The sequence below is a fragment of the Pogona vitticeps genome, chromosome 4 (assembly GCF_051106095.1).
Source record: "Pogona vitticeps strain Pit_001003342236 chromosome 4, PviZW2.1, whole genome shotgun sequence".
NCBI lineage: Eukaryota > Metazoa > Chordata > Lepidosauria > Squamata > Agamidae > Pogona > Pogona vitticeps.
Window position 1 is genome coordinate 91110113 of NC_135786.1, and position 17611 is coordinate 91127723.

Sequence of the window (17611 nt, forward strand, 5' to 3'; positions counted from 1 at the left end):
TTAGTAACTGTGGTTTCTATATCCATATAAACAGCACACTAACAGTTAAGCAGTCAGTTTAGCTCCACTGAACAGACTTAATAGCCTTTTGGACAGTCTTAGACTTTACAATACAGGAAGAATGCTGCAGGCTTAACTAGCAGATAACCTCTACATCCCACCCTGTAAACTGTTGAGTATTCCACTTCTTTTCCTAAAACAGACTACTGCAATTGGACAGCCAAATTTCACACAGGATCCTAGTACAATCAAAATCCAAGTGATTTTATAAAATACCAAAAGGACACATAAACTGTACTTGCCCTTTGGAACTATTATCTACTTAATTTTACAGAACTTCATTTGAAAAAGTAACTGCCAATAAATATGGGAGAAAATAATACAATTTTGATCAAATTTAATGTCTTTATACTTGATAAAATGTGCCTGTGTTTTAATCTATTTTAATTTTAATTTGCCTAAGAAATACATGTTAATAAGCAATAGGGCATTTTCCCTTTAGGGGAAAAAGTAAATAATTGATAAAGCTGGCAAAACTATCTCCTTAAAAAGCAGCTCCTTTTGCATTTAGGCAGAAAACAAAGAGCACTCAGCTCTGAAATGTTTACAAACATGAAAATAATGCTGGATCAAAAATAAATGAATGAAAATAAAAACCAGGCATGAAAAAATGGACAATAGCAACAAAAGATTATACGTTGCTAAAGTTCTGTTTCTCAAATTCAACTTCTGTTTCAGAGGATTTTAAATATCAACTAAATTAGAATATGAATTTGTCAAGTCTGATGAAAAAACGTATACAGACAGACTTGATTTTACATCTGTAACATACCTGTCCCAGTCAAAAGTCCAGCACTCTTCTTTCGTGCATAAGCGCGTAAGTGGTTGGACAGGCTAACAGCACTTGTAAACGCCGTATTGCAATGCACACACGTTCTAAGCTTCACAGGCATACCTATCATTCAAAAGAAAACTATAATCCAGTTCTCTCTTCAAAAGTGAAACTCTCAAAAGTGTTTTGAAAAATGCTGTATTTAAAGTTGTTCTAAGTATATTCATCTCATTGGAGCAACTGTTTCATAGATTTGAAGGATCCAAGCTCATGGCTATTACTTTCATATATGGCATTTAGCACAAAACAGGCTTTCGGTAAGAAAAGTGGAAGGTGTGATTTGAATCCCTAAGCTTCTCTGAATTTAACACCTATTATCACTTTCTTGATGATCTTCACATTACACAGATTATTTCCTATCCTGAAAATACAATTCTGCGATTCGAATAGCACAGTTCTATTAAAAAGTTTCAAAGCTTGCAATGTTCCCAATAAACAGAATTAGAAAGTTGACGAAGTGGTAATTAAAGTGTTTTACCCACAAGACTGTAAAAGGCTCAATACTAAATTAAGTTACAGATGAAGATTGGAAGAAAAAGGTGGCAAAACACACCCACTGCACAGCTGTTAGACAAAACATTTTATTTAGTGCATTTGATCTTCATTACTCTGAACGCGCAATCAATAATGAAAGTTAATGATCTGTAGTTTTTGCTAACGTCTTTGTGCTAAATAAATGATCAACAAACATCTTCATTATCACAGAAAAGAACACACAGTGAAACAACACCAAACTACATCAGACAAAGAAACCACTACAAATGGCTTCTTCTCAACTTTACTTTCATATATAAATTTTCCCTCATATTACTTAGATTAAGTCTTGGACAAGAAAGTCAGTAATTTCTTCATGTTTCCTACACTATACTGGAAAGGATGGGGGAGTACTAGTGGATGAGGAGGTCTTTTAATCGAAAATCGTAGCCAGCACCTTATTTTTCAATATAAACAGTACTAAAATAACAAAAGACTAAAGGTAACATTGTGTTTTATATATGTTTAAAAGAATACAATGTAGCTTGGAGTCAAGCTTAAGTACTGTTAATAACTGAAATGGCAATGTGAGTTAACTGTCAAATCTTATACTAATCACTTAATCATTAAGGGCTTTAGTTGTAATTCGGAATATTATGCCAAGCGATATCTTATTTTTAAGTGAAATCTAGACGATATACTACCTAACATTAAGCAGTCCTAAAGCAATGCAACAAAATATTGAGCAAATTTAACAACCTCTTTTAAGATCATGTAAAACTTATCCAAGGATCCAACTCTATAATGGCAATCTCCTATCCTGAAGGCACCAAACAAAATATTGGCTGAAATCCAGTAGCAAGTCACAACTAGAATAGGCCCACTAAATCAATTAAGCTTACATAGGTGCTGATTTACCAAATCCACAATGATTCAATTGACCTATTCTAGTTGCAGTTTAATACTGCATTTCAGCCGCTGTAACATGCCATACATAGTTTTATAAACAGTGTGTTAGCTGATCTATTCAGTGCTTCACAATCACCTAAGAAAGAATTTCAAGGTATTTAACCAAAGAAAAGTAAAAACTGGAACACCACTGGGTCCTGCACTACAATGGGTGCCACAGAAATCAGACTGCAGACAAGGAAGCAAAAATTTGAATGTTTCCCTGCTTTAAAAACAACATTTATAAAACCAGGGAAATTTTTTATAGCGAAACACCTTTAAACTATATAAATATTCAATATCTCATCTCCAGTCTATACCAGTACAACAAAGCAATATATCCATCATTTCAATTTGTTGATAATGTAACACTCCCAAATACACAAGACTTGAGTTGTCAGCTCAACTGCTTTATCTCACTGCCATACTGAAAGAACCAGAAAAATCATAGAATCACACACTTTCAGTGGACTATGTCACATAAAAAATTTACTGAAAGGAGAGAGAGAGAGAGAGAGAGAGAGATGAAGCTGCAACAGGATTTGTGCAGAAGTCTTCCTGCTAAATTCATCTGATCCATGATTACCATGGCTACAGGTGTGTTTAAGAGGAGTGTTTTAAAATTATTCTGCAGAAAATAGTCTAATGTAAAATTGTTTGCACATTTCTTAATAAAATCTCTATTAATAGAAATGTTCTGTATTTTGTGATGACAAAAGGGTTCTCGCTGCCAGTTATTTTGTTACAAAAGATGTAAGCTATAAGATTAGATCACACACCATTCAGTAAATCAATGATGGAATATTTTAGGCAAATATTTATATACTTATTCTAATCTTTTTTTAAAAAGTCTTATCTATAGAAAAATCAGGGGGTTCTCTAAAATCTGTAAGTTATTTGAGTGTTACCCTGTTTTGTTAAGTAGATGTCACATATATCCTCAAGCACTACAAAGAAAAAGTTACTTTCTAGTCAGAAATCAATTTGAATGTACAGAATTGGCATCTTTCATATGAAAGACAAATTTCCTTATTATATCTCTGGCTAGAACCTTACAAAGAAAAATCTTGAGCTTGGATAAATTTTTAGAATATTTTAAATATTTATGTATGTTGCAACATTTCTCAGCTACTGACACCATAATGAAACAGACCCCGCTATAAACACATCACTTACCTGACTGCATAGTCAAGTCCATTTTTTGTGGTTGATACATCAGAGGACTGTCTTCATCTAATGGAAGAACACATTTTTGGACAAACCTCTTTCTTGCAGTTTGATTATGTATCTTTTGTGGAGAGCTATCAGGATTTCTTTCTTCTCCAACCCTTTTATTTTTCAGAAGTTCTATCAGTGTAAGTGACTGATTTCTTTTTTCATCATGTACTACTGATTTTGCTTCATCACATTCATTGAGGAAACTCAGCCCTTCTTCCTCTGATGCAGATACAGATATATCTTCAGTCTTTAGGCCATTGCGGTATGTTTCAAGAGGTATAACATTATGAGATAAAAAGTCATCATTTGATGAAAGTTTCTGAGCAACAAATGGTCTGGGAATAACACGTCGACTGTTCAATGCCTTCAGGATTTTTTCATATTTTTCTTCATTTTGCATCATCTCATTAAGAACACAGATTGGAGATTTATGTGCATCCCATTTGGTTTTACCAAGCCTTTTTAGGTGTCCTCTCACATGATTAGATAATCCAATTTTAGTGTCAAACCAACCTCCACAGAGCTGGCAAGTGTGTTCTGAAGTACTTTCAGATTTCTCAATAGCTGCAAAGAAAAATGATTGACTGATCAATTTGCAAGACATTAGGGACTTAGCTTACTTAAAAGATATACATTCTTCCAACCAAAAGCACAAGTCAAATCTGTTATTGGAGGCAGGGTGTACTAAAGCCTGCTTTACACTCATATTATTCTATATCCCCTTCACCTTCCATAGCATATTAAAGAAAAATCTTACCTTTTCTAACTCGTTTAACTGGGGTTCCTGTCACAGTTCTTTTGAAATGCTGCATTTTGTCACTTGTCGCTATCTGTTCAGGTGAGACAACATGGCGGGCCTCATAGCTTAATCCAGCTCTGTGAAGATGCCCACGGACATGATTAGATAATCCAACACCAGTTTCGAATGTTGCTGGACAATATGGACAGTTTTTTTTCTCAAGAGATAAGTCAGTCCAATGGAAAACTGAGTTATGCTTTGGCAATGTTGTGCCTAAATTTTCTAAATTATGAGGATCTTGAAAATCATGCAGGTAATTGCTACCTTCACCATCTTCATAATATTCAAAATAAAATCCATCATTTTGCTCATATCTAAAAGAGGATTTACCACCAATGTCTTCTTCCATTTTACCTTTAAATAAAGGGAACAGGTTTACATGGTCCTGATTAATATCACTGTAAGAGCCATCCTCCATAGACCGTGTAGTGTAATCACACAGTTCAACATTATCCCATGAACTTTCATCCTCCGTTTCATAGCTGTCTTTTTTCCCAGCAAGTTTCTGCAAAACAATAACAGTCATTTTATGTAGAAAGTCTGGATAATTGTCCAAATCATCTCCTGTTACAGAGCCTTCCCTTTTTGGTCTTTTAACCAATCTTTTTACAGTTACATACTTATCTTTATAGACGCTTGGTCTTTTTGCATTATAGCTAAGAGAATCCATAATAAATCTATTATGAGTATTACTTGAAGAAAATAAAGGTAAGGACCTAATAGATCTTGCAGCTTCCTTTTTTACATGTAAAGAATAAGGGCTGCTATATTTCTTAATCCTATGGTTTTCAAGTTTGTATCTATATAAATAATTACTGCTAGGTCTGACTCTAGCCTTTTGCTTTCCCGTATGATGCAAAAACTTAGATTTTTCACCAGTGCTATTTCTATTCAAAATAGGCTTGTCTGTAGAGGTTTGATCATACACACTTACAGCTGACTGTGCAACGCTTTTCCGAGCCTTCTGTATCCTTGGGGGTCTCTTGTGAAGTTTTGCAAAGTTACTTGACTGGAATGCAGAGCCAAATGGTCGTTTTATATCTTGCTTTAAAACAGAGGTCTTTGGGAAGGCAGATGCCTGTTTGATCAAATGTTTAGTCCTGCTACCAAAATCTAAAGGTTCTTCCATACCATGACTTTTTCTTTTTTCTAGCCTAAAACGGCTACCAAAAGGATCTATACATGCTGCTGGATGCAAGTATTCCATGTGTTTTTTCAAAATACTTCTAGCTGATGTAGTAAATGGACACAGTTTGCACATATAGTCAGCTGACCGTTTTGATGATTCCATATAGGAATCTTTCACTAATGCTTTTTTCTGTGTTTTTCTCTGGGATAAATCTGTAGTGATCATGGAACATTTCACCACTGCCCCATGAGCAATTCCTCGATGGCATTCAAGTTCACTCTCTGTCACTGCCATAAAGTTACATTCTTCACAGCAATAGTACCTTTTATCTTTTTCATGAGTTTTAGCATGCTGAACAAAGGTTTTGGGACAATTGGTACCAAATACGCATTGTGGACACTGTAACCGTGCACTCCTACCCTCATCCTGAAGTTCTTTCAATTCACGAATTTCCTCCATCAGTTTCTGTCGTCTCTCCTGATGAATTATCATATGTTTAAGAAGAGAATTGCGATCTCGAAAGGTCCGGCCACATTCCCTACATGCATAAGGCCTCGGAACATTTAAATGACGAAAGTGACTATTGCCATCCAAGTGATACATCATGTGCCTGTGCAGGTGCTTCTTTTCCCTAAAATTCACATTGCACTTTGTACAGGGATAAAATGATGGCTCATCAGTACTGAAATTAGATGGCGACTCTAAATCATCTTGTTCACATTTGTTTAATAGAGTATTAGAAAGAAAAGTGCTAGTGTGAACAGGAGAAGCATCACCCACACATTTATTACTTGGATTGTAAATCAACTGTTGGATGGCATCCACAACTTCCAATTCCTCATCTGTTGATTCAGGCTTCACCCTTGCTAATGAATATTTCTGTGATTCTATTACTTGTAAATTCTCAGTCTGCTCCAAGAACTCAACATCTAGTGATTCTGAGTTGTCAGGAATATAATCTGACTCATTAAAACAGTCCTCAGTATAACGAGTTATTTTGCTAACATCCATCTTTCTTTTTCTCCTTTTCTGTACACCAACTTTAGGTTGAACTGGTGACTTCTCTACAGTTTCTTCATTTGTCATGAGAAAGTCTATGAACTCTTTTTGGGGATCCCAGTTTGCATCATTTTCTGTTCTGATGTCACCTGTACCTGAGGAGATGCCTGTTAATGATTTATTATCATCATCTTTCTCTACTGAACTTTTGCTATCCTCACATATATCTACTTGGGTTACTAAAGTGCTATCTGGTTTTATGCTTTTTCCTATAGACGGCTGCATATCGCAAGCAACTGAGGCGGAGGGAGGTAGATTTTTCATGGAATGTGTCAGGTTATTAGCATGTGCTGCTTCAGGTAACAAAAACAAAACCTGGTGTTCACTTGGATTTGGGGATGAAGTCTGTGTGGGAAGCTGAAGATCATGTACCACAGACGCAGATGAGGAAGATTCTGTTTGATGGCCTACAGTCTGTGCAGTGGTTAATGAAATGCCGCCTTTTTTCATAATGGAAGGCTTAATTAAAGTGGAGTGTGAAACTGGTCCATTAACAAAAGTAGGCTGAAGAAAGTTTTCACTAGAAACAGTAGGAGCACCAGTGTGTATAAATATAGACGTCTGGCCTCCACTTAAGGCTTTTTCAGAATTGTCCCTTGATAGCTTTTCAGGAAGATTTAATGTATTTTTCTGAAATGACGTCTCACTCTCTTGTGATTTGGGAATGCCACTTTTCTTTTCGGAGATGTTCTTGTCATCTAGAAGTCCTTTAGCACCAATAATCTCAGTATTGACCTCTGTCCCATCCATACTGCTGATCTGCTCTGTCCATTAAGTACAATTATGCTAAAAAGAAAAAAAGAAATTTCTATTAGAATTTTTATCTTATTGTTGAGAAAGCTAATTTTCATATTAATATTAAACAGTTTAAACATAAACTTCAACCAAACAAAAATCATTTTCATGTCATTTTCATACTCTATAAGAGTATTGACATATACAACAAGCATACTCTTGATGAAGAAAACTGATTTTAGGGGAAATGTGAAATTTCAGAATTAATTCTGAATCATGACTGTTGCTTCTGATAAATTTAAAAGGCATGATTTTTACAAGCTTACCAGGTGACAGGAGAAGGCTACATTACAACATACTTATACAGTATTTTAAGCTAACAAAGGAAGTAAGATTTCAATCAATCAGATTTGATTATCTTTAGCTTGATAAAAAACATACTTCTGTGTCAAGTTTTAAATATGCACACACACCATGAAGAACTATTTTTATGATTTAATTAATCCTGTTTTATATGCATATACATATACAGTCTGCTAGATCAGAGGTCCCCAACCTTGGGCCTCCAGATGTTCTTGGACCAACTCCCAGAAATCCTGGTCAGCAGAGGTAGTGGTGAAGGATGCTGGGAGGTATAGTCCAAGAACATCTGGAGGTCCAAGGCTGGGGACCACTGTGCTAGATAGTACATTCTCAGTACCAAATGTCATCAATGCATAGCCCAACTGACAACTTGATTTGAATGTTGAAGCTGCATGAGCAGAGACACAAAGTCAGTATTTTAGGGGGCAGGAGAGAGAAAGAAACTACATAGAATGTCACAAGCTTTTCCACAGAAATGAATTTGGGAAATATGATCAAATTAATCCTATTTCATCACAGACAGATTTTAGATTGTTAACTTGTGTCACTTTATGTTATAGATGTAAGTGCCATGGCATAAACAACCTTAATTTACTGCTCGTGCACACAGGAAAACTTTCTAAAAACAAAATCACTTGTAATTACTTGGTCCAAATAAATAGCAGGAAAAAGTCTAAGAACATTATATTATGGCTGACATCCTGGTGCATTAACTTATGCCATGTAAGACATAAAATAAAAATAAAATAAAAATAGCAGATGCTATTTTTTGGAAATCAAACTTTTTTGCTTCACTCACAAAGCTCCTATATAATCTGTTTCATCACCAGGAATCCATGAGAGGAGTGGGATACAAAGGAAAATAATTACCAAAAAATCACCTCCAATACAATGTCTTTACTGGCAGCCACTTTAGACAATTAAAGATTTCCTCTTGCTGTCTTGCAAGTCCCACAATGCAAGGGATTGCACAAGAGCCTTGGGAACGTGGTTGGAAACATTTAATTTGCAAAAAAAAAAAAATGCTGATACTGATATCATCAGCCTTACACAGAATAAATTATGCAAAAAGAATTTCACACCATATAGTATTGCAGCATACACATTTTACAGAGAACTATGAGCAGCAAGAAGATGCTCTGTGATAGATGCATTGTCATCCATGGTCACAAAACACACACAACAGATGGGATCAAGCTAAACAACAGAACTTAGAATGCCATGGTCAGGATACACATTATCTATTAAATATAGACAAAAGGATAATGGCACTGTGTTTCTTAAGCAGCAGCAGACCCCTCATGCCACAAGGTGAATTATTTTTCATTCTGACATATTATACACCACATCCTTGTGATAAGGCATAGGGTCTCTAGAATTTTGATCAAAGTTTTTAAAAAAATATATCATTGTGTTTACACAGGTTTTTGACGCTGTCTAAGTCATTATCAGCCCACAATGTTTTTAAGTCTGCTACAGGACTCAAGAAGAGCTGACATCACCATCTTACCATAGCAAACTTGCAAGAAAGGTCAAGAAAGTTAACTACAGTACTGTACATAGTTTCTTTTAACCAGTCTACTTAGATTGCTACTAAGAGGTTAACAATCTCTTTATGCCCAGGTTTCTTTTTGCTCAACAAGGAAATGCAGGCCACTAAGCAAAATGGTGAAGGACAGATGGTTGATCCCTTAACTTTCCACCAGTCCACTGTATTTCTATATCCACTGTGGAAGTTGAATCTCCCTGCTTTTGCAGTTAGCACAGAAACCAAAATCAGCTGGCAGCTGGATAAAATAATTTGTTCCTCTACAATCCATCTACAGTTATCTCCATGGAATTCTTGCTGCCCACAGCTACTAGGTGACTTGCTAACTACAAGACTGACACTATTATATAGCTAGCTGGTGACTTGTTAAATACAAGCCTGACATGTCTTTCACCCTTCAGACACCAACGCCTGCATGTCCCCCACTCCCCACTGCTGCCATCTGGAAAAATACTGTTTCACTTTTGCTCCAGGATGCTTCATTCTGCTTCACGGAAGGACCAGCCCTGCGTAAAGTGGCTCTTTTCTTCTAAGGATTAGACATTTGTGTACAATTATAACAATAGTCTGCACCTTAATTTTTAGGGTCTTTTTTTAGATAAAAAGCTTCCAATGCATGTAACTGAAGGGTATAAAGTTGAACATTAGAAGTTGCCCCACATCACTCCTGTCACTCACAGTCTGGTTCTCATTTGCATGAGCCTATGAGAGGAATGGAGGGGTGGAGTCAGCAGAAACAGCAGAGAAAAAGAGAGAAAGAAGCAGAGAGAAATAGTGAGAGGAGAGATATAGAAGAAATAATTATAGAGATAAGCTGGTCAAGATAGAAAGAGCAGGTGGTGAATGTGGCAAGATACATGATTTTGAATGATTAGATTGTATGCATTGAATAAATAACATCTGTGATTATAATTAAAGTTAATACCTTTCAATAAATCAGCTCTGTTGGCAGCAACCTGACAAGTGTCTGAATAAAGTCTATATATATTGTGGATAAAGGAAATCCTCTGGTGGCAGTGAGGAAAAGGGGGAATGCCCCAATTGTTATCTGCTGGTGGGAAGACATAGCGTGAGCCCTTGGTAAACGTCACAGGGGCTTCATATTTGTAGAAGAATATGAAGCCTGCTGGTACAGGTGGCTGGCCCAAATACCTCCCACCTCCAGAACCTGCCAGTCCACTTACAGCATAGTGCACAGCTGTCCGTGCGCCAATGATAGCAGTAGCCTGGCTGCTGCACCCCATCTCCCTGCACTCCCGGCCACTCCAGTAAGGGGATAGGAGGACGAGTCTCCCTGCTCAGTCACGGAGTGGCCAGGCAAACAGGGAGATGGGGCTGCTGCAGAAGCTGGGTTACTGCCGTGATTGGCATGCCAACAGTTATGCCAGCCACGCACACCATGTAGTAAGTGGACTGGCGGGTTCTGGGGACAGGAGGTAATCAAGCTGGCCACCTACGCTGGCAGGGTTCATGTTTGTCTATGAGTACAAAGTCCCCATCTGCAGTGTTAAATATAAGCAATCTACTTGATAAAATGTCTTGGTCCAAGCCAATTTGCTGACTAAAACTATCCTGAAACTTTACAAGAATATGCTTTGTTTAAATGCTACCAAGGTATAAGGTTCTAAGTCAAACAACGGACAACATATTCATAGATGGCAAAGTCAACCATTTTTCATGAGTAACAAGGAAGTCGGAATAATGCTTGGTGCCTACCTAAACTAATTAATCCATATTCCTATAATACTGAAATGAGAACTGTAACATTTCAAGATGCAAATCAATTAGACAAAGGTACCTATTTTTTATTATTTCTGCTTCTAGTATTAATTTACTTTTGTGTTAATAGTTTTAGCAAGAAATAAAAAGACTTCCAATAAATCCAGTTCAAAGGTATCACCCTAAAATGGTGATAATGCATCACTCAGTAGGAGCTAGACCACCACACACACAGAGGCTTAAAAATGGGTATGACAGATCTAATAAAAAGGTATGTCAAACCAACAGTGAAAGAATCAAGGCCCAAGATATCTCACACACTACCTTTGAAAACTTAAGCAATGAAATTTTCAGATCTTATGAAATGTTTATGCAGTTCAAAAATTTATATTTTCTCTGGCTTATTACACCCAGAAGTATACAAATGTATGCTCAGTCAATCTGAGAATCTATATTAGCTTTTCTCAACAGGAAGCAATGTTGCTAACGAAGTGGTAAATTCAGTGTTAATGAGTGGCTTCACTGTTGCCACCTCTGAGGTAAAACCTTTCATGTTCCATGTTCCACCCATCTGTTCTGGTGTTAAGGGTTCAGAGAAAGAACAGACGCTTCCCATTTAAAGCAACTTTGTTGGTACCCCCTGAACAGCAGGGTTGTAAACTAAGAATATCATATTTGCTTAGAGATTGCAATTATCATTTTCAGAATGCCTTCAAATAACACTTCTACAGGTTTGCATAAAGGTAACAAGCTGTGTTGCTTCTCTAAATAATTTTTAATGCATTATTATTATTGAAAGTAATAACTATACAATATCTATAGATAACTATGCAGTATCAGATTTTTGTCCATGCTACTCTGAATTACATTCTGATGCAGTAACGCAGATTTTTAATTTAAAGGTACTACTGTACTTGTAGGCAAAGAATCAGCAATCAAAAGAAAACTAGTTAGTTGCTAAGATAAACTAATAATAATAGAGCTTATTTTTCATTAGATGCAAAAATATATTCGCATCACTCGTTTCTAGGGTAAGACACATTCATGGTATTACCTCCAACTCCAACAGTACATACAGACCAAATTATAACCATAGTCTCCATATTTAATAACCTTATATTTATCAAAATGGTAGATTTCATCACAGAGTGTGTTTTACAGGGCATCTGCCTGTAAAAGTAGTGATGGCTTCGCAACAGATTTGTTTCCAGTTTGTTATGTATTTGACTATGGTATACAGTATAACACTGTTCTATAATCATAAACATCTATTGGCTGAAATAGATATATTACTTAAGGCTGCTGCTGTCACTAGCCAGCAGCCACACCAATTTTTTGGAAATACAGTCAAACCTCAACCTACGAACTTAATCTGTTCCGGAAGGGCGTTTGTAGGTCGAAATGTTCGTAGGCTGAGGCACCATTCCCCATAGGAATGCATTGAAAACCAATTAATCCGTTCCAGCTGAAGAAACGGAAGGCACTGAGGCTTTAAGAAGGGGGGGAAACCTCCAACAACAAACAGTAAAACACCTCCCTTGCTGAGGCTTTAAGAAGGGGGGAAACTTCCAACAACAAACAGTAAACTGATCTTCCTTGCTGAGGCATTAAGGAAAAAAAGAAGAAACCAACAAAACAACACAGAAACATATCCGCCCTAGCCAAAATCCACCCAGAAGATTTTTAAAAGGAGAAAACAGCAGCTTACCTACCTGTAGACAAACACACAGGCTCACTAGGAAAGCAGGAGCTCTCTCAACTGCGACACACCCTATAATGGCCAAAAGAGCTACAGCACAAAGCAGCAGCCTCCGTGCCACCTATACAGTGGTGCCTCGCTTTACGATTGCCCCACATTACGACAAAACCGCATTACGACAATCTTTTTGCGACCGCAATTGCGATCACAAAATGATGGTCTGAATAGGGGTTTTTCGCTTTGCAATGATCGGTTCCATGCTTTGGGAACCGATTTTTTGCAAAACAACGGTTTTCCTACAGCTGATCGGCAGTTTTAAAATAGCCGACGGGTAAATAAAATGGCTCCCGCTGTTTTCTGGGACGGATTCCTCGCTGCACAGGCACCCAAACTGGCCGCCCTATGGAGGATCTTTGCTGGACAGTGAGTTTCCAGCCCACTGGAATGCACTGAAAGGGTTTCAATGCATTTTAATTGGCTTTTAATTTTTGCATTACGATATTTTCGTTCTACAGCGATTTCGCTGGAACGAATTGTCATAATGCGAGGCACCACTGTAGTTAGAAAGTTGAACTGCCCGCCTTTTTTCCCTGCCTGTTTCTGTTCTTATGTAGAAGCTCTATGCACAAGCTGAAGCAATATTTTTCTATCGGAGCGGTTTGTAAGTCAAAACGTTCGCAAGTAGGGCTGTTTGTAAGTCGAGGTTTCGCTGTAAACTTGTGTGATGCCCCTCCCAAAAGTCCCAAAGCTCTCATGGGACACTTTTCATTGCAGGGAAGCTGTTGGTGGCTATGGGACAGAAAGGAGTCTTTAATTTATGAAAATAACTGCCTTTTACTATTATAATTTAAGGCTCACATAAAGGAGTATATTTTGTCTTTTAGAAATTGGTAAAAGTAAAGGTTCCCCTTGACATTTAGTCCAGTTGTGTCCGATTCTAGGGCGCAGTGCTCATCCCCGTTTCCAAGCGGTAGAGCCAGCATTTTGTCCGTAGACAGTTTCCGTGGTCACATGGCCAGTGCGACTAGACATGGAGCGCTGTTACCTTCCCACCCATGTGGTACCTATTTATCCACTTGCATTTACATGCTTTCAAACTGCTAGGTTGGCAGATGCTGGGACAAGCAATGGGCGCTCACTCTGTCATGTGGATTCGATCTTATGACTGCAGGTCTTCTGACCTTGCAGCACAGATGCTTCTGCGGTTTAACCCGCAGCACCACCACGTCCCTTTTCTTTTAGAACTTAAGAGAGCACAAATTTAATAGTAACTCTAACACTAGAGTTATGCTATATTAAAGTGTGCTAGCAGTAAAAATAAGTCTCAAACTGCTACAATTTACCTATATCTTTGTTGTCATGTGTCATCACGTTGCTTAGGACTTATGGTGACCATATGAATTACTGACCTACAGAAGGTCCTATCACTAGGATGGATCTGTTCTCATCTTGCAAAAAAATGTCCATAGCTTCTTTTATGGATTTACTGTTATTTTGGTTGTGTTTTTAAATCATTTGTAAGTTCACCTGGCTTCCTTTTTAGTAGAAAGCAGTACAAAAATAAATACAGTGTTGCCTCGCTTAACGGGCGCCTCGTTTAACGACGAATCCGTATAGCGATGGATTTTTTGCAATCATTTTTGCGATCGCATAACGATGTTTCTAATGGGAAAATATCGCTTTGCGATGATCGGTAAACTGTTTCACTTACCGATTTTTGCATAACAATGTTTTCCCAACAGCTGATCAGCGGTTCCAAAATGGCCACCGGGTAAAAAAAATGGCCGCCCGCTGTGTTTTCGCGCCCATTCCTCATTTACCGGGCAGCGAAAATGGCGGCCGTATGGAGAATTTTTGCATTAAGGTGAGTTTTTTGCCCATAGGAATACATTAAACGGGTTTTAATGCATTCCTATGGGCTTTTTTATTTCACATAGTGACGAATCCATATAGCAACTATTTTGGCTGCACGGATTATCGTCGCTATGCGGGGCACCACTGTAAATAAATAATACATAATGTAATCTATTCATGTGTACTCAATACCCATTGTTTTCAGTGGGTTTCCTCCCCCAAACAGGATTGCAATCTAAATTCCTGAAGATTTTGTCAAGTAGAAGACTATTCTGTGACAGTGATGATCAGTCTTTGAACTGATCATCACTGTCATTTCTCTTTTCTTTCCAAACTAAAAACTTATTTCTTAGCACTTTTTCTTGACAAAAAGATTTCATTTACTAGAAAAATCTTAATGAGTTCTGCAGCTATAGCTGCCTGTAGCTCTATAATGTAAGCTTTAAGAAATGAAGCACAAAGGTCAGATCTGTCTTCAAGATGACAGATCATCACTTAAATGCCTCAGGCTAGTCTTATTGTCTCGGAAATTTCAAACATCAGTATTTTTGCAAACTATCAGCAAGTGCTATAACACCCTTACTACACTACATCTTGAGGTTACTGCAGAAGAAATGAGGTGATAATTGCATATTAACATAATTATTCTGTAATCCCCTCTAAGCAAACTTCCCAGGTCATTCTGTAATTCAGATTAGATTCAACCTTCCTGTCATATCTGTGCTGCCCATTTTCTGTTCATTAAGAATTCTCCAAACAAAATGCACTTAATTTTTTTCTCTTTTATGTACATTATTAATTGTATTTATTACAAGTAGGTTAATATTCAATGAGTACCTATTTCATGATGGCAACCTTTTCTAAGTAGTATGGAGATACAAATTATAAGTGTTCTCATTCAAATGCTAGCTCATTTAACCACATAACCAAATTAAATGTAATGCTAGTGCCTACTAGCACAGTTACAGTTAAAGGTTTGTCAAATTCAATTAGAAACACTATGGGCTGGAACTAAAGAACCATGAGGAGAAAAGAAAATAGCTTCAAGCACTGTGCTGCAAATGCTTGTGAATGCACTGGCAAAAGAATACACATAATGGTTTTTCTGCACAACACAGAAATATTCCCAAACAAACAAACTGACCAAGATTTAGGTTCACTCTTCTCCCATGGCAGGGGGAGTAGTAAAACAGGTATGTCATCAGTAAATTGCATATTCTTTGTGAGGAACGGTATATCTGATCCCATCTATTTACAGTATTTCAATAGCTTTAAAGAAAAGATTATAGCAGTGGTAGCTGGTGCATGCTCAGGCAGATTTTTTGGTCCACCCGTTTCTGAGATATTGACAACAAAGTAGCCAATTGTAGGTGGAACCATGTACAGCCAAAGAAATATCAACTTCAACATTATGAATATAAAGCAGAGAGCTAGGGGTTGAACTGTACAACTCCATAAGAATATTTACCCTGTTGTTACATATCGCCAGCAAATCACTTAAACAGAAATGACTATGCATGGCAATCTGAGGACCATAAACCAGGTTGGGGTCTGATACATAAAAGACACACAAAAAATTCATTCAAACCAGTTTTTTTCCAGCTTCAGCAGCAACCTAAAACACTAAACAAACTGAAGCTGGTTAAAAGAGGGAGGAGGTCTTATTTTTAAAAAAGCAAACATAAAGTAGCAAAGCATGGGAGATTTGGGGACACCATGCAATGTCACAATTCCTCATCATTGTGACGCTCTGCTTGGCTTTATACATATTGACTCATAATCATGCTAATATTACAAAAGAACCCTGAGCCACTAGGGAAACAATGAAGCTACATAGCGGCGAACACAATCTTACAGACTGCAGCAAATTGAAGAAATCCAGAGTTATGAATTACAGATTATTTGTTAGGAGGTGTGGAAGAATATGTACTGCCTTCACAATTAATAAGAAATCCCTAAGGACTACAGAAAGCATTCAACAATAATGACACAAGAACACTATGACATTAAAACAATACCCTCATTTAGGCATAACCCTAAACCATAAGAAAACTAGTGGAGAGCATACATTTTCACCACCTCCAACACAACAGGTGCAAGAAATCTGGAAATTTTTCATTTAAATTTTTGATGAATTTCAACTTGTCATGACACTTGAATGCAGAGGAACTGCAGTTAATCCTAACTATGTTAGCTAAAACAAGCCAAGATCAAGTCAAACTTTAAGAAGCTGGCTTATTTCAACTGGTTCAGAAGTAATTCCAAGCTTCCGTTAATCTTAAATGGAAGAAGAAAATTCCAGCCCCTTCATGGAGATGCCAGAGGACAGATGAACATGATGTCCAAGGAGCACTGAAACTTATTCTGTTAACATTAAATCATCATTTAGCATTAAAAAGAAGCACCTTCTTATACTGGGAAAGAAATGAATAGAATTATGCCCTTTCACCTGAAATCAATTTCCATACAAAAGAGCTAACACATAATTTTAATTAAGCAAACATAGAGTTGTCAGTGAATTAAATGTTTTAAATCCTGGAGGTCTGCTTTTACTTCCAAACAGTATAAATCACATATGAAAGACTAAAATTGCAGACAGACATTCTGATCTATAATAAGAAAATTCAAAAACAAAGTCATAACACAATACCTTTATTGTTGCCAAAAGTTGAAAGACATTCATAGGATGTTTAATCAACATCATCATCTTACAAAAGAAGAGAAGGAAGAGTGTGATGGGACCACTCTCTGAGCCCTTTCCAGTGGAACCCTCAGGGGCTACCTTTGAGGTGGGAAAAATTCTCAAGATGTTACCAGAGTCTAGGATTTACTCCATTAGACTCCAAAGAATGGTTGTTGTATTTAAACGCTCTCCTAGCTGCCACCATCCCCCTTGAAGTCAATGTGCACAATGTGAATCCTCTCAACATGCTCTCAGAAACGATACGGTAATCATGGATGAATGGGCAGACATCAGATTTGGAATCTGAGTTCTTCTAAAAGGGCCAAAGGTATTTTAAAATATTAATGAATAAGAATACAAAAGAATAAAAAGCAAATTACGGAATTAAGCTTGGTTGAAAACCAAAAAATAAAAAATCTTGCAAAGTTATGAAACAATTAGAAAACTAGAACAAGCTTTTGAACACTGGCAAAGAAAATATACACAAGCA

The 17611-nt window shown here is 37.1% G+C and overlaps 1 protein-coding gene across 19 annotated transcripts in view; it reads right to left on the minus strand.

Annotated features, from left to right (window-relative positions):
- Window positions 1-17611, minus strand: part of ZNF644 (zinc finger protein 644) — a 71832-nt gene that overhangs the window by 13921 nt on the left and 40300 nt on the right. For 13 of the 19 annotated variants that reach the window (XM_072997923.2, XM_072997920.2, XM_020794545.3 and 10 more), the window contains 3 exons: window positions 4290-7305; window positions 3491-4096; window positions 833-955 (listed from right to left, as the gene is read on the minus strand). In XM_072997923.2, the coding sequence (XP_072854024.2) occupies window positions 833-955; window positions 3491-4096; window positions 4290-7269 (3709 nt within the window). In that variant the 5' untranslated portion in view covers window positions 7270-7305. The remainder of the gene's footprint in view (window positions 1-832; window positions 956-3490; window positions 4097-4289; window positions 7306-17611) is intronic. The other 6 variants (XM_078391752.1, XM_078391750.1, XM_078391751.1 and 3 more) reach the window with 3 other exon arrangements.